At 41.6% G+C, this 18,306-nt stretch overlaps 1 protein-coding gene across 2 annotated transcripts; it reads right to left on the bottom strand.

Moving 5' to 3' along the window:
• Positions 1-579: 579 nt before the first annotated feature.
• aif1 (allograft inflammatory factor 1) lies at positions 580-16,744 on the bottom strand. Of its 2 annotated transcripts, none has more exons than XM_062973672.1 (6): positions 16,561-16,744; positions 11,790-11,851; positions 6,144-6,210; positions 5,528-5,569; positions 4,153-4,315; positions 580-769 (listed from the first exon to the last, which is right to left on the bottom strand). In XM_062973672.1, exons 1-6 carry the CDS (start codon positions 16,571-16,573, stop codon positions 682-684), a joined length of 435 nt encoding a protein of 144 aa, XP_062829742.1. In that variant the 5' UTR covers positions 16,574-16,744; the 3' UTR covers positions 580-681. The 2 variants fall into 2 exon arrangements, with proteins under 2 accessions (XP_062829742.1, XP_062829743.1); XM_062973673.1 differs by lacking the exon at positions 16,561-16,744 and adding an exon at positions 15,916-16,006.
• Positions 16,745-18,306: the final 1,562 nt, after the last annotated feature.

Consider the following 18,306-nt stretch of genomic DNA (forward strand, 5'->3'; position numbering starts at 1 on the left):
CAGTGGTTTTCAACCTGTGGGTCCCCAGGTGTTTTGGCCTACAACTCCCAGAAATCCCAGCCAGTTTACCAACTGTTAGGATTTCTGGGAGCTGAAGGCCAAAACATCTGGGGACCCACAGGTTGAGAACCACTGATCTAGTGCAAGGTAGGCAACTGTTGGGAGTTTCCAGTGTTGGAGTCCATTATTGTATTGCCTTGGGGGCAGCATGGAGGACAATTGCACTACTATCTGAAGCTCTGTTTTAGGTTTTTTGGAGACTTTGTTTACAATAGGAAACTTCCATCTCATTTCCTCTTATGAAAATACAGAATTGGTCAAAACGATTTGGGGGAGGTATATTGTAAAGCATGCAAAATTGGTTCCCAGGTCTAGACTGGATTGGGGGACTACGGCAGTCCATAGGTCGCATTTCCCAATTCTTATTTATTGTCTGGAATCAACTCAACCCAATTTTGAAAATGGAGAAAGAAGGAAAATGTAGAACCACAAGTCGGGACCCCCCCCCCCCCCCCCCCCGCCAAACATAATTCTCCCATATGTTTGAGATCATCTTATGGATGAACTTCTTTCTGGAGATTTCTTTTTAAAAATAGAGAATTTTTAATCTATATTTTGGTTGTTCTAGTAGCCACCTGAATGCTGAAATAAATCATATGAATTGCGTGGGTGGGAAGGTCTTTAAGGAAGATCTGCTATTAGTTTCTTTGGTGGGGGTCCTGCTGGCTTCTCATCCTTCTCTTTGGCTTTTTCCTCATACATCAGAATTCTGTAAAAGAAGAAGAAGATACATATTCACAACGTGTGCTAAGTACGGCTGTATAAGGGCCCTTCCACACAACCATATAACCCAGAATATCAAGGCAAATAATCCACAATGTCTGCTTTGAACTGGATTATCTGAGTTCACACTGCCATATAATCCAGTTCAATGTGGATTTTATACAACTGTGTGAAAGGGACTTAAATTGAAACACTGGATGTATTTTGTGATCCTCTTTAGTCAAAGGGTGAAGAATGTATGCATCTCCCCATCATTAACTTATTTCACTTTCTTCCAGAAGGACCAAAGGCAGAATCCATACATCATCATCATCATCATCATCATCATCATCATTTGATACACAACAAGATTAGTACACAGCAAACAAGATCATTATCCTGGATTTTGTATTGGGTCACATGTCGGACACTTCCCAAGCATCTAGGACTGATGTATCGACGAATAATGCATGCAGATCCAAATAGGGTGGCCTTTTGCAGCTGACAGATGGTCATTTTGTCAGCGCCAATTGTTTTTAAGTGCCAAGGTCTGGCCAAGGTCTTTAGGCACTGCACCCAGTGTGCCGATCACCACTGGGACCACCTTTACTGGCTTGTGCCAAAGTCTTTGTAGTTCAGTCTTTATATCCTCATATCGTGTCATCTTTTCCAGTTGCTTCTCGTCAATCCTGCTGTCGCCTGGGATTGCAACATCAACGATCCATACTTTGTTTTTTTCCATGACAGTGAGATGGTTTCAATTGCATTTGTTCTAATTGCTTGTGCTCCAAAACTCTGTCAGTCTGAATTTGGAAGTCCCAGAGTAGTTTGATGTGTTAATTTTCTGTAACTTTTTCAGGCTTGTTATAGGCAGATGGTATTTGTGGCACAAGTTCCAACGGATCACCTGAGCAACGGTGCTATGCCTCTACTTGTAGTCTGCCTGTGTGATTTTCTTTCAGCAGCTGAGTATATAATCCATCGTTTCATCTGCTTCCTTGCAGAGCCAACACTTGGGATCTGTAGTTGACTTTTCAATTCTGGCTTTGATGGCATTTGTTCTAATTACTTGTTCTTGGGCTGCAAGAATCATGCTCTAGTCCTCTTTTTCAAAGTTCAATTTGTGAGCCACTTCTATCATGATGATGATGTTGTTGTTGTTGTTGTTATTGACAGAACGACATAGTATCACACAGCAAACAAGATAGATATGCTGGATTTTGTATCACAAAATCACAAGTCAAACACTTCCCAAGCATTTAGGACTGTGTGATGTATTTTCGGATGATGCGCGCAGATCCCGGTAGGGTGGCCTTTTGCAGCTAGCAGATCGTAATTTTGTCAATGTCTATTGTTTCCAAATGCCGGCTGAGATCTTTTGGCATGGCACCCAATGTGCCAATCACCACCGGGACCACCTGTACTGGTTTCTGCCAAAGTCTTTGAAGTTCAATCTTGAGGTCCTGATAGCGGCTGAGTTTTTCCTGTTGTTTTTCATCAATTCGACTGTCACCTGGTATAGCGACATCAATAATCCAAACCTTTTTCTTTTCCACAACTGTGATGTCTGGTGTGTTGTGTTCCAGGACTTTGTCAGTCTGGATTCGGAAGTCCCACACTATCTTTGCCTGTTCATTTTCCAATACCTTTGCAGGTTTGTGATCCCACCAGTTCTTTACTGCTGGGAGGTGGTACTTGAGGCATAAATTCCAATGAATCATTTGGGTTGTTGTTGTTGTAGTTATTATTATTATTATTATTATTATTATTATTATTATTATTACATGTATTTATACTTCACTTTATCTCTACTCTTGGAAGGTCATGATGATGTAGCTATATCACACATGCATAATGAGAAACTTCTCAAATAGGAACCTCATTAAAGCGGGGAGGTATTTAAGCTCGGTGTTTGGGCAGAAAAAAGGAGGAAGGTTACAAACAAAGAAAGATCTTCGGCAGGGAGATGGAGCAACATCATCGCCCGGTGGCCAGAAGTGAACACAGCCTCTAAAGATGCCGAAAGATGGGAAAGCCTATATATGCATCTATCTATTGTCTTGTCATTGTTATAACTGGCATTGAATGTTTGCCGTATATGTGTTCTGTGATCTTCCCTGAGTCCCTTCGAGGTGAGAAGGGCGGGATATAATTACTGTAAATAAATAAATAAATCATCACAAAGTAAACATGTGACAATATCAAGAAAATGCCCTCCTCTGTAAAGCTTAGGTCTCTGGTAGACTTATTTGTAGAGAGATAAAGCCTTTCAAACAGTCTGATTTAGCTCTATAGGGCTTTAGTCTGGCCTCAGCTGTATAGAGTTCATGACTTTCACTTTTATTTGCTGTAGAACCTATTGATTTATCTGTTTAGCAGTCTGCGGTATCTGCAGAACTCTTTTCCTGCAACATATTTCAGATGAGTTGATTGTCTTCCTATCAGTTTTTTTTAACTCTCCAGCTTTTACACTTAGATGTGGATAATATGATGGCATGGAACACTCAGTAGTGGGTCCCCAGATATTTTTGGCCTACAACTCCCAGAAATCCCAGCCAGTTTACCAGCTGTTAGGATTTCTGGGAGTTGAAGGCCAAAAACATCTGGTAGTAATATAGTATGATCTGTATATCTTAAATTGTTGATGTGACTTCCTCCAATTTTGATGCCTCCTTCCTCTGAGGTCCCTTCCACACAGCTGTATAAATCCATATTGAACTGTATTATATGGCAGTGTGGACTCAGATAATCCAGTTCAAAGCAGATATTGTGGATTATCTACCTTGATATTCTGGGTTATATGGCTGTATGGGTCCTGAATCTGAGGCCCCTTCTACACTGTCCTTATATCCCAGGATCTGATCCCAGGTTATCTGCTTTGAACTGGATTATATCAATCTCCACGGCCAGATAATCTGGGATGAACAGATAATCTGGGATCAAATCCTGGGATATAGGGCAGTGTAGAAGGAGCCCCCAGTGGTGCAGCGAATTAAACTGCTGAGCTGCTGAATTTACTGACCGAAAGGCTTGCAATTCGAATCCGGAAAGGGGTTGAGCTCCTGCTGTTAGCCCCAGCTTCTGCCAACCTAGCAGTTCAAAAACATGCAAATGTGGGTAGATCAATAAGTACCACTCTGGTGGGAAGATAACGGCGTTCCATGCAGTCATGCCGGCCACATGACCTTGGAGGTGTCTATGGACAATGCCGGCTCTTAGAAATGGAGATGAGTATCAACCCCCAGAGTCGGTCACGACTGGACTTAATGTCAGGGGAAAACTTTACCTTTACCTTTAGAAGGGGCCTAATTCTGCTTTACATAGGTTATGTTCAATGCACAAGTGAAATGGGAATCTGTAGGGGTGGGCAGAGAGAAAAACAATACTTACATTTTAAAGATTGCTGATTGCTTTCCCAGCATCATTCGAACAAAGTTTCCATAGGAGATGGTTTCGCTCATACCTCCAGTCACCTCGGTGATCATCTTTTTGAGCTCCAAGTGGGTCTTGGCTGCTCCCATCTTTTCCAACATGCGTTTCAAGGCCATGATATCTTGACAGACAAGGTAAAACAATGCAGACAATTAGCAAGGACTGACAAAGTATTGAGCCAGAAGATCCAGACTCAAATCTTTGCTGAGACATTAAACTCACTAAGTGATCTTGGACCACATCTACACTGCCATATAAAACCTGGATTATCTGCTTTGAATTGGATTATATGGCAGTGGGTAACTGGTTAGGACCCTCACTCTGTGAAGACTGTGTTGATTGGCTGTGCACTGACCTCCACACATTAAAAAAACTCACACACAAGCATTTTCCAAGAACTTGGAAGGCCATAATGCTTGGACAATAAGGGATCACCTAAGGAGATGGCAGTGTAGACTCATATATTCCAGTTCAAATAAAATTATGTGGATTATCTGCTTTGATAATCTGGATTGATAATCCCAGGTTATCTGCTTTGAACTGGATTATATGGTGGCGTAGACTCATATAATCCAGTTCAAAGCAGATAATCTGGGATCAGTTTCACAAAATCCAATTAAAAAACAGATAAACAGGATTATTTGATTTGATAATCTGGGTTATACAGCAGTGTAGATCCAGCCATAGATGATGATGGTTTAGTATCCTTTATCTGAAATGCTTGAGATCAGAACTTACTTTATTTCATTTTTTAAATGTTTTACAATGACCATATTTGGATATGCAAATATAATGAGATGTCTTGGAGGTAGTACCCAAGTCTAAACATGAAATTTATTTGTGTTTCATACATACTGAGAGAGAGAGAGAGCATCTGAAAGTAATTTTATATGCAAATGTTTTAAATAATGTCATGCATGAAACAAAGTGTGTGCATACTGAAACATTAGAAAGTGAAGAAGTTGCTATCTCATCCACTCATGTGGACAATTTTGGATTTTGGAGTATTTCAGATTTTGGAATTCCAGATAAGAAATGTTCAACCTGTAATGAGGCTGGCATAAACGGAAGTAATCTTTAAGACACATAGCATCAGATTGTCCTTCACCGAGGCTCCCATCTACACTGCCATATAAAATCCAGATTATCTCCTTTGAACTGGAGTTTATGGCAGTGTAAACTCATATAATCTAGTTCAAAATTGATAATATGGATTATTTTATTTGATAATCTAGTTTATATGGCAGTGTAGATCCATCCTGATTTCCATTCATTAGAGAGCAAGATTGGATATGAAGCAGGCATGTAAATTCAGTGCATGAACAAAACGTACCTATATCGCCTTGTGCATTGAGGTCAAATTCCATGTATTTCTCTGCAAAAAAGAGCAGATGAAGATAAAAACACAAATATTGCCTTGCTAGATCACACATAAATTCTCATATAGTGAGCCTTTGGTGGATTTCGGCTTTCATCAGCCCCACCCAGCACAAGGACCGTGAGAATGGAAATCTTCCAGACATTGGGTTTACCTAGTGAATAAATTAACAGTGTGCACGCTATATTGGAGCAATATTAAGGTTAGCAGGTTATGAAAGGGGAGAAAAAAAAAGCCCTAAGGACGTATTTGCCTCCACCCCAAATGTAGCTCCATAATCATTTTGTGGCATAAAATGCTGAGTGAATGAGATGGCATGACAGTTGTTATGGAGAGGGAAGTGCAGGGAAGTGGGTGGAGAAAATATGGACATATAAAAAAAACAATGTAGAAAGAACCGTCTCATTGTTTAAATAGGTTCAAGCTGCAACACACTTTTAACGTTTTTCCAGAGATGGGCGGAAAGTAGTCTATGGAATGACTGAATGTGGCTAAAGACTCGGCACCAATTTATTTATATACATTGAACTCCTTGCATTCTCCTCCCATGTCCTTCATCACGACAACTTACTCTTAAATATTTCTAATTTTTCCGCTAGCTCTTCGACAGTGCTATATTTGGGGTCATCCAGGAATTCCTACAGAAGGAAAACAAAGGCTGATTATATACAGTGTCTTTCTGTCGGGGCATGTTGTGGAGTTGGGCTACCAAACCAAGGACTCCAACTGCTGTTTTCTACTGTCCAACTTCTTCATAAATAGTAAATGCATATTAATTAGCGATATAGGTTGTGTATCCATTATATGAAATGCTTAAGACCAGACGTGTTTTAGATTTGGGGTTTAAAAAAATACATATACAAAATGAGATATCTTGGAAATGGAACCCACGTCTAAATGGGAAATTGATTTATGTTTTGTATATACCTTATATACACACGATGGTAATTTTATACACTTTTAAATGACTTTTGGACAGGAAACAAGTTATGTGTATACTGAATCATTGAAAAGCAGAGGTGTCTCTATCTTGGATTTTGGAGTATTTCGGCTTTCTGAATAAGGGGTACTCAGCCTATAAGAAATTTACTTTTGTAAAATTGAAGTACAAATAATCGTCTAATTTTTGTGTGTGTCAGGAGCTACTTGAGAAATTTCAAGTCGCTTCTGGTGTGAGAGAATTGGCCATCTGCAAGGACGTTGCCCAGCAGATGCCCAGATGTTTTGATGTTTTTACCGTCCTTGTGGGAGGTTTCTCTCATGCCCCTGCATGGAGCTGGAGCTGATAAAGGGAGCTCATCCACACACTCCCCGGGTTGGATTCAAACCGGCAACTTTCAGGTCAGCAACCCAACCTTCAAGTTGGCAGTCCTGCCGGCACAAGGGCACCCAATGCCAATGCCATCACAGGAATCATGCCCAATGTGGAATACATCCCACCACGTTAAAACAGTGGATGTGGCCCTTAAAGAGACCTGCCGCATTATTATAGCATGTCTACGCCCTACACTGCTGGATAAATTATACTGTTTTGCCAGTGTTGCACCATCTGACATCCTCCGGGAAGTAGCAGCCTGTAATGAAAGGACCAAGGTATTGACATCTCAGGTCCATCCTCTGTTCAGATATCAGCCAGCAAGCCAACTTCTTAAATCAAGAAATAGCTTTCTAAAATCCACAGATATACTCGTAGGAACACCCCAGCAAACGAGAGTCCAAAAGTGGCAGGCTAAAACCCGGAACCTCAATCCATGGCTGATGCCAGATGAGAAACTCCCCTCTGGGCTCATCGAAGACTTGACAACCTGGAAGGCGCTGAAGAGATTGTGCTCTGGCACTATGAGATACAGAGCCAATTTTAAGAAAAGTGGCTACAAAGTGGAGTCCACAACATGCGAGTATAGAGAAGAGCAAACCACAGACCACTTACTACAATGAAACCTGAGGCCTGCCACATACACAATGTAGGACCTTCTCACAGTGACACCAGAGGCACTACAAGTGTCCAACTTCTGGTCAAAGGAAATATAGTATAATGCCAAGTTTTCCACTTCGTTTGTATTTTTAAATACATTACAACTGTATCCTCAATTTGCTTCTGAAACGATAAATAAAAATGCAGGAATCATCAGGCTACATAGGCTCCCTTTACACTGCCATATACTTCAGATTATCAAAGCAGGTAACCCACATTATCTGCTTTGAACTGAATTATATGAGTCTACACTGCCATATAATCTAGTTCAAAGTAGATAATCTGGATGTTATATGACAACGTAGAAGGGACCTCAGTCTCCCTGAATGTGGAAAAGTAGCAGATTGAAATCCTGGCAATAAATGAATAAATGCACTGATTTGATTAATAATAAATACCTGGATTCAATTGCTGGTTGAAATCCTTGTGATATTATGAAAACATATGTGCACTTTATAAATAATTATTGATTGACATCTGGAACTGTTCCTACCAACATCACTGCCCAGATGGGTTTCTGCATGATCTGCTGGAAAATCCTTAAGCTTCCAAACACTCCTGATATCACTCAGCCCACATGTTTGTTCAGTCACCTCTGAGAGAGGGCTGGCATAATATTTAAAATATTACCAAAATAGATATGAGCTCATCTTTCTCCCAAATCCACATCTTATACAATAGATTAACATATTATGAAACTTGATGTTTGATGACACATCAGTGCCCATTACTTTCACATTTCAGATGAGCCTCGCAGTTTCAAAGTATTTGGTACTAGGGATGGCAAGAAAATGTAAAAAAAATGCCATAATGTTCAAACATGCATATTATAGTCAGTCTTCCACATTTGTGGATTTGACTCGCATGGATTTGATTCAAAATGTAGAAATATCTAGGGGCCCTTCCACACAGCCCTATATCCCGGAATATCAAGACAGAAAATCCCACAACATCTACTTTGAACTGGGTTATTTGTGTCCACACTACCATATATTCCAGTTTAAAGTACATGACTCTGAGTCCCCCTAGGGCTGAGAAGAGCGGTATAGAAATGCAATAAATAAATAAAGCAGATAATGTGTGGAAGGGGCTTAGATCTTCCAGTTCTACTCTGTGGTCAATTTCTGCTAGAGAACATAGAGATTCTTAGAGAAAATACCTCTTGAGGAATCTCTAGGTCTTCCAGGATGATCTAGTGGAAATAATACCAGAGAGAGGTTTGCTCAAATAAAAAAAAAATAGCATTTGTATTATTTTCAGACTTTCACTTTTGTGTGGGTATGGTGCACCAATCCTCAGCATATATAAAGGGCTGAATGTATCTTTGAAAAATTTGAAAATGACAAAAATATAGTTTCTTGAGTATTGAGAGAATTATGAGTATGTGAAAATCACAGTTTGGGAATTATTCTTTGCAAAGAAAGGGACCCCTTCGGTGTAGAAAATGACCCTGTTTGATTAGAAGATGTTTTCTGCAGGAAAAGTCACATTAATGTGCTTGGAGTTAGTTTTAACATTTTAAAGTCAGACAGCCTATCCACAAGCCTTGTATCTCAATTCCAATCCCACTCTCCCAACTAAACAGAACAAGCTGCAGGCTTCCAGATGTTCCAGTATCCCAACTCCCATCAGCTCTAATCATGATGTCCAATAATGAGGAATATAGGAGTTGTGGTCCAGCATGAGAAGGGCGCTGTGTCTGTCTGGATGAGGAGGAACAAGCTGAAGATCAATCCCGACAAGACAGAGGTCCTCCTGGTCGATTGTAAACCTGACCGGAGTATAGGGTGGCAACCTGTGCTGGACGGGGTTACACTCCCCCTGAAGCCACAGGTCCGCAGTCTGGGAGTCCTCTTGGATTCATTGCTTACGCTCAAGGCTCAGGCGTCGGCGGTGTCTGGGAGGGCCTTTGCACAATTGAGACTCGTGCGCCAACTGCGACCGTACCTCGCGAAGGCTGATCTGGCCGGGGTGGTCCACGCCTTGGTCACCTCCAGACTGGACTACTGTAATGTGCTCTACGTGGGGCTGCCCTTGAAAACAGCTCGGAAGTTCCAACTGGTCCAACGAGCGGCAGCCAGGATGTTAACTGGGGCCCCTTACAGAGAGAGGTCAACCCTCCTGTTCAAGGAGCTCCACTGGCTGCCATTTACTTTCCGAGCCCAATTTAAGGTGCAGGTGCTTACCTACAAAGCCCTGAACGGTTTGGGACCATCCTACCTCCGTGACCGCATCTCCGTCTACGAACCCACGCGTTCACTTCGGTCATCTGGAGAGGCCCTGCTCGTGATCCCGCCTGCGTCGCAAGCGCGGTTGGTGGGGACACGAGATAGGGCCTTCTCTGTGGTGCCCCCCGACTCTGGAACACCCTCCCCAAGGATCTCAGACAGGCCCCTACATTGGCAGTCTTCAGAAAGAACTTGAAGACCTGGCTGTTCCAATGTGCCTTCCCAGATTAATAGGAAATCTCCAACACCAAGTCCCATAAGCACTTTATTAGAGCTAAGATCGTATATCGCACTCTGCACTTGCCCTAGAAGCCTTATATATCACCTGTCACATCAGCACTTTTAATCTTGTACCCATTACTCTGGCCCGGCCCAGTTTTATTGTGTTTTAGCGTATTGTTTATTGCTTGTTGTTTATACTGTTTTAATTGTTTTTAATTTGCCTTTTGTTTTGTATTGTTATATTGTGTGTTGAGGCCTTGGCCTTTGTAAGCCGCATCGAGTCCTTCGGGAGATGCTAGCGGGGTACATATAAAGTTTAATAATAATAATAATAATAATAATAATAAAATGACATAGTGGGCCAGATTTGGCCTGCGGGCCTCAAGTTAGACACATGTGATCTAGAGATTCCTAGATAGATGTTTCCTCGTTTTTATAAATCTGTGGTTTTCTATTTTTTGCAGGGGCTCCTTGCTTGTAACCTAGTGGTTCTCAACCTTCCTAATGCCATGACCCCTTAATACAATTAATTTGTTGCTACTTCATAACTACAATTTCGCTACTGTTATGAATCATAATATAAATATCTGATATGCAGGACCAAATTTCTGACAAATACCTGATATGCCCAAATTTGAATACTGGTGAGATTGCCGGGGGGGGGGGGGGGTGATTTAGTCATTTGGGAGTTGTAGTTGCTGGGATTTGTAATTCACCTACAATCAAAGAGCATTCTTAACTCCATCAACAATGGAACTGAACCAAACTTGGCACACAGAACTCCCATGACCAACAGAAAATACTGGAAGGGTTTGGTGGTCATGGACCTTGAGTTTTGGAGTTGTAGTTCACCTACATCCAGAGAGCACTGTGGACTCAAACAATGATGGATCTGGACCAAATTTGGCACAAATACTCAGTATGCCCAAATGAGAACACTGGTGGAGTTTGGGGAAAATAGACATTGGCATTTCGGAGTTGTAGTTGCTGGGATTTATAGTTCACCTACAGTCAAAGAGCCCCTTGAGCCCCACCAATGACAGAATTGGCCCAAACTTCCCACACAGAACCCCCATGATCAACAGAAAATACTGGTCTTTGGTGACCCCTCTGACACCCCCTTCGAAACCCCCACAGGGGTCCCAACCACCAGGTTGAGAAATGCTGCTTTAACCCCAGCCACTCTGAATGGCCACCTGCGATTATGATGACCACAATGATGATAATAGTCATAGTCATCATTACATAGCTTGGCTGATGTGTACTACCCTGTTTTCACAAAAATAAGACATCCCCTGAAAATAAGACCTATTAGAGGTTTTGCTGAATTGCTAAATATAAGGCCTCCCCTGAAAGTAAGACCTAGCAAAGTTTTTGTTTGGAAGCATGCCCAACGAACAGAACACCAGAGCATGCAGGATTGGTAAATGGACGTACCATAGATTGTTGTACATGAAAATAATGGTAGTAACAAGAAATTCTTGATAGGATTCACAGTTTGTCTGGTTATGCTGGTTTGTGATGACAACTACTGTACAGTATATAATAAATGCTCATTATTTTGTTCAACAAATATGAATTCTTCTTCATGGAAAAATAAGACATTCCTGAAAATAAGATCTAGGCATCTTTGGGAGAAAAAAAATTAATATAAGACACTGTCTTATTTTTGGGGAAACATGGTATATTGGAGCTACTTTGACTCAGGTGAGTTGAGGCAATGGACATAATTTTCTATTCACTTCAGACATGTCCTCTTGTATAATCTAATCATGTTAACAGCCTGTCTTACCTTATTGAGGGAGTCCAGAACTTCCTCCTGCTGGGCCTTCATTGCCCCAAAGGCCTTTCCTCCTAAGAGGAAAGCAAAAGGTTAACCGTCATCCTTGCAACTTCCTCTGCCTCTCACCCAAGGATTGCACTCCTTCAGAGGCTTCCAGTTTCCCTTTCCAAATGCAATTTCCTGACTGAGGCATCTGTGCTGTGTATGTGTAAGCTATATTTCTGACTTCTGTAAACGATTTTAGTTTTGGGTCACTGTCTTGCTTGGCTATGCAAAGAGGAACTAGACCAAATGTCCTGACGCTGGCTTTTTTTTAATACTCACCAAATAGCAGAGAGGAAATGAAAGAGGGGGCAAGCAACCACTAGAATAAGAGACTAATGGCTGAGGCAAAAGGGAGAGTGAGAATTGAGGAATGTTGTAAAATTGAAGGCAGTGATGGCAGAGCAAGGTCCTCTAGCATTAGTTTATGGTCAACTTCCAGAAACTCTGGGGGACTTAGGTATTCTTAGGGAAGTGTTCTTTCAGGTTAACATAAACAATAAAGGTAAAGGTTTCCCTGACGTTAAGTCCAGTCATGTCTGACTCTAGGGGTTGGTGCTCATCTCCATTTCTAAGCCGAAAAGCCAGCGTTGCCCGTAGACACCTCCAAGGTCATGTGGCTGGCATGACTGCATGGAGCGCTGTTACCTTCCTGCCTATTGATCTACTCACATTGCCATGTTTTCGAACTGCTAGGTTGGCAGAAGCTGGAGCTTACAGCAGGCGCTCACTCCGCTTCCGGGATTTGAACGTGGGACCTTTCGGTTTGCAAGTTCAGCAGCTCAGTGCTTTAACACACTTCGCCACCAGGGCTCTATTCTATTATATTTATTTATTCATTCTTTATATGCATTTATTCATTCTATTTATTTGAGTGTTTTCCACTTTTGCAGTGGTCCTGCACCCCCTCCCCCCAATACTTGTAAATGTGGAGGGCCTATGACAAATGCACACAGATCAAACTAATTTTTTAAAAAAATTGCAACTCTCAGTGACTGGCAGATTTTAGTTCAAAAACAAAACCACAAACACAATGTCTAATACAGATGCAAATTCAGGGAAAGAGATACCACGTAACAAGATGCAAATTCAGAAACAGATGCATCATGTATGGATGCAAATTTAGGAATAATTGTTATAACTGTAGTGGAAAGAAAATACAGTTCACCATAGTGGGAAAGATGGAAATCCATGCACATGATGAGGCTGCTGTCCAGGTTTTAAGCAAGTATTGAAGCTGCTGGACAGCAACTCCCATCATTCTTCACCCTTGACTCTGCAATGGGAATTGCATTCTGGCAGCATCTCGAAATCACCTGCTTGGTAAATGATTATGAGCATCCTTAAGGCCCTTACATTCCTTCATCTCAAGTATCTTTGCCTTTACACTGGACGTGGGTTCAAAAAACATAAAATAGAGAAAGTTGCTCATAGAGAATTGCCCTCTGTTAAGAAGTGGTTTGCCTGGATGCCCTAATGGGAACACTGGATGACAGAGTGCATTATTAAAGACTGGTAACCTTAGCAGAGTCAGGACTTCAGCAGAACAAACTGGGTGTACAGTTCCATTCACACTGCAAAGTTACAGTACTATAATTCTAGCTTAACAGTCATGGAATGCTAGGAGTCATAGTTTTTTGCTTTGCCATTGGCTGCCATCAATGGTGACCCCCCCATGAATAAGAGACCACCGACTCATTTGTCCTCAACAACTTTGCTCAGATCTTAATTGATCTATTCATCTTGAATTCAGTTTCCCTCTTTTCCTCCTGCCCTCTATAGATTGAGTACTTCTTATCTGGAATCCGAAACCAACATTCTTCTCTTGGGCTGCTGAGATAGGCCCCTTCTGCACTGCCATATAAAACCCAAATTATCTGCTTTGAACTGGGTTATATGGCAGTGTAGACTCTTTTAATCCAGTTCAAATCAGATAATGTGGATTAGGTAAAGGTAAAGGTTTTCCGCTGACATTAAGTCTAGTTGTGTCCAAATCTGGGGGTTGGTGCTCATCTCCATTTCTAAGCCGAAGAGCCGGCATTGTCCAAAGACACCTCCAAGGTCATGTGGTCAGCATGACTGTATGGACCACCGTTACCTTCCCGCTGGAGCAGTACCTATCGATCTACTCACATTTGCACGTTTTTGAACTGCTAGATTGGCAGAAGCTGAGGCTAACAGTGGGAGTTCACCCTGCTCCCCGGATTTGAACTGCTGCTATGCCACCGGGAGGAGATAATGTGCTATATAAAATCCAGATTATCTGCTTTGAACTGGATTATATGGCAGTGTAGACTCTTATAATCCAGTTCAAATTAGATAATATGAATTATCTGGTTCATATGGCAGTGTAGAAGGGGCCTTAGTGACAACATTGCTTTCTGATGGTCCAAAGGACACAAACTTTGCTTCATGCACAAAAATAATACAAATGTTATGCGTGTAAAACTACCTTCAGACTATGTGTATAACGTTTACATCAGTGGTTCCCAAACTTATTTGGCCTACCGCCCCCTTTCCAGAAAAAATATTTCTCAGCACCCCCTGGAAATTATTTTTTTAATTTTAATTTTTCTACCTTTTTCATAAAATATAGTAAAGAAAGGTGTAAATTAGAAACATTGAAGTTTGAGATGATGAAACTATTATTTGAACTCAGAATAGAAAGGTAATACAGTTATTCATCACCCCCAAATGCACCTGTGGCCATCACCGCCCCCCTGGATCACTGCAGCGTCCACCAGGGGGCAGTAGCACCCACTTTGGGAATCACTGGTTTACATGAAACATGAATGAATATCATGTTTTTACTCCAAAATAACATAGTTTTTACATATATGCAAATACAGGTATACCCAAATTCAAATAAATTTGAAATCCAAAACATTTTTGTCCCTAAGTATTTCAGATAAGAGATACTCAACTTGTACGTTATCAACTATTATGGCCATTTCTAGTGGTCTATGCTTTCTCATGATGTGGTCAAATGATGACAGTCTGGTTTAGTCATCTTGTCTTCTAGGGCGAGTTCATGCCCAAGAAGACAAGATCATTTATTTGTCTTTTTAGAACTCTTCTCTAGCACTGCATTTCAAATGGCTATTTTTCATTTTATCAGCTTTCTTCACTGTCTACTGAAATGGGAAATTAGGGAGGATTGTTTCAGATTGCCAGGTTTAGAGCTGTGGTGCCTCTGCAAACAACAAACTCCACGATTATAGGTAGGATGTAGCCAGGGCAGCTAAAATGGGATCATAGGAGTATCATTGCGTACTATGAAAGACTTCCAGATTTGGGTTGCGAAATTTGTACCTGTTCAGATATTTTGCACTATAATAACCATAAACCCCTCCCCTGAGAATGGACAGTGTTCAAAAACAGTGAGAATTGCAGTCTAAAGCATCTACCCTACTGATGGTGGTGAATGTGGGGCAAAAAGGCAAATGTGCAAGATTGATCAATGGAAGGCATTTAGATTAAAAGTAAAAGACAGTGTGAGAGATTACTCACTAAATATTTAGCCTAGTCTTTTTCAACTCTTTTCCTGGGGTCAAGAAATAGTCTCTTATCTAACGTGGCATAATAGTTTGGGTCTGTTTATACCCTCTTCTCTCCTAATGCTTGCCCCTGCTTCCATGCAGAATCAGCTGGATGGAAATAGTCAAATAAGCAAAGACATATAAGCAGGATGTTATACAGTCAGGATCAAAAGCCACAACTGCATTTTAGGTTGTAGTTGTTGTATGCGTTAGTCATTTTTGACCTATGGTAACCTTAAAGTGAACCTATCACAGGATTTTCTTTGCAAGGTTTGTTTAGAGCAGGTTTGCCTTTGCTCTCCTCTGAGGCTTGATCTACGCTGACATATAATATAATCCAGTTTCTGAATCCAGATGATCTGCTTTGAACTGGATTATACGAGGCTCCATCCACACTGCCATGTGATCCAGGTTTTGAATACAGATTATCTGCTTTGAACTGGAGTATATGGCAGTGTAGACTCATATAATCCAGTTCAACGCAGATCATCTGGATCCCGAAACTGGATTATATGTCAGTATAGGTGGAGCCTGAGCCTGAGACTGAAACTTGCCTCATCCAGGAGATTTCATGGTTGAGTGTTGCTTCGAACCCTGGCCTCTGGAGTCATCGCTCACTCTCTTAAAAACTTCAGCAACTGATTTTCAAGGCAAACAGAGGAGAGCAAACATCAAGCTGGGGTTAAAGGTTCAAAAACATGCTGAACTCCGGTGGGAGGTATTAGGTGACAAATTTGTCTATATGGGTCTTGATCTCCTGCCAGTTTCATTTTTCACAGTTTTTCTTTCTCTGTGCTGCCGTACTGTGCCTAAACCTTGATTCATTGATTTAATTGTGTAGTATCTCACCACTTGTTGACTTCTGTGAATCATTTCTCAGCCTCTCCCTGTGCTTGTCACAGAGCTGGGATAAGTTACATTTGTGGGGAATGCAGCTACGAAAATCTTCCCAGCCCATATGAAAGGTTCTGGGACTTGTGCTCCCCAAAAGGAGCATATCTTAGGTTGCCGGAGTGAACACTGGAGTAGGGTTGTATCCCCTTAGTGCAACCAGGTAACAAGCAACACCTGGGGAAATGTCCATTACACAGACACCATAAATACAAGGCCTCCTCCAGTTTCCACTTTGGTCTTCTCTTTGTCATCTCATATTGAGCCCCATTTTTCCCCATGCGTTTAATTCCCGAAGTGGCAGGTACCTTGTGGATTCATGGCTTTGTCCCTCTGTCTGTTCTTCGGATGGCTCCTCTGCTTCCGAGGCACCCTTGTTGCTCCGCGTGGGCTGCCTGAAGTTCTCCCTCTCTTCAAATGTTCCTTCCCCCTTACGCACACGCATAACTATCTATCTATCTATCTATCTATCTTTGGGTGCATGAGGTTGGCTATTTCCTCTTTTGCTCTGAGCAAGCTGCTTTTCATTGACACGGAGGCAAAAGGGCTTTTTTTTTGAGAATGTGGCTGGGGAGAGCAATGCATGAGAGCGGAAGTAACAATCTCCCTTTTGAGGGGAGCAAAATGAAAGCTCTGTGCAAAGAAGGGGGCAAAGGGCTGCACGCCTGAAGCCGTCATGTGTGCAGCTAACACAGGTCCTTGCTGTCATCAAGTCTTCAGATTTTTACTCTTATGACTTGCTGTGCTTTTCTTTGCTGTATTTGTATGCCACCTTTCTCACAGAGTGGGACCCAAGGTGGCTTCCAAATTAATTGTAAATATTCACAGTAGACATCTAAAAAACCGCAGATAAAATGGTGCATACACATTTTAAAAAAACATATACAGTGTTCCCTCACTACTTCGCGGTTCACTTTTCGCAGATTTGCTGTTTCACGGTTTTTCAATAAATTATAAAAGATTATTATAAATCACTAGCTGTGCCCGGCCACGCGTTGCTGTGGCGAAGTATGGTGGTATGGGAAATAAAGTATTGAGGAATTGGTGGTAGTTAAGGTAAAGGGTAAAGGTTTTCCCCTGACATTAAGTCCATTATACATGGGTTATATAGCTGTGTGGAAGGGCCTTGAGTCTACACTGCTGTGATGTCTCATGGGCCTTGTAGTCCCGTTCCTAGTGCTATTGTGGCAGATGAGAGGAAAACATGGGATTTCCACCGGTTCAGCTTGAATCGGAGCCTCGCCACCTGGAAGATGTTTGTCCTCAGGAAGTTAACCAAACAAGCCTTGGGCAGAATTCTCCCCCGTTTTCCCAAAAGGACAATTATAATAGAGATAGAGGAGTCAGGGAGGCTAATCGCCGGAGCCTCAGAATCGCTGCCAGACAATTAGCTGATTAGGTCTGCTTCCCTTGGGAAATTCTAAGGAGTCATGCATCTGAACAGAGTTGGGTTTCACTTCTTGTTCTCCAGGGAAAGTGTTGTGTTGGCGGGAAAACAAGACCCTATATAGGGGTTTTGCCGCAAGGGGAACCTTGCGGAGTCAATTGTTCAGCTTGAGGAGAGAGATCGTGTGTGGACTTCGTACCCCAGTTCCTTGTTTCCCGGATCAAGTTTCCAGCCTTGCCTTGTTTCACGGATCAAGTTTCCAGCCTTGCCTTGTTTCACGGACTTCTCTGGACTCAGTTCATGTTTCATGTTTGCCTTGTTTCAAGTTTTGATCTAGCCAAGATTCAAGTCTATTTTCCAGCCTTGTTGTCAAGCTACTTTGGACTTTAAAGACCCTGTCATTTCCCCACACTTTGCTTGGCAAAGTGTGTGTTTCGGTCAAGTGGATTAAAACTTTGAACTCTAATATCTTATATTGGACAATACATTTCTGGACTATATTTGACCTCATCTGAAAGGTCTGCTTCTGAACTTTATTCTTCACTTGTTTTTATTGACTTTATATATTTCTTTAATAAAGATATTAGATAGATTCTGGTCTCTGCGCATTGTTATTGGTGCTCTGCAGCCTGGATCCTGACAACTGCCATATAAACCAGTTAAAATC

The sequence above is a fragment of the Anolis carolinensis genome, chromosome 2 (assembly GCF_035594765.1).
Source record: "Anolis carolinensis isolate JA03-04 chromosome 2, rAnoCar3.1.pri, whole genome shotgun sequence".
Taxonomy (NCBI): domain Eukaryota; kingdom Metazoa; phylum Chordata; class Lepidosauria; order Squamata; family Dactyloidae; genus Anolis; species Anolis carolinensis.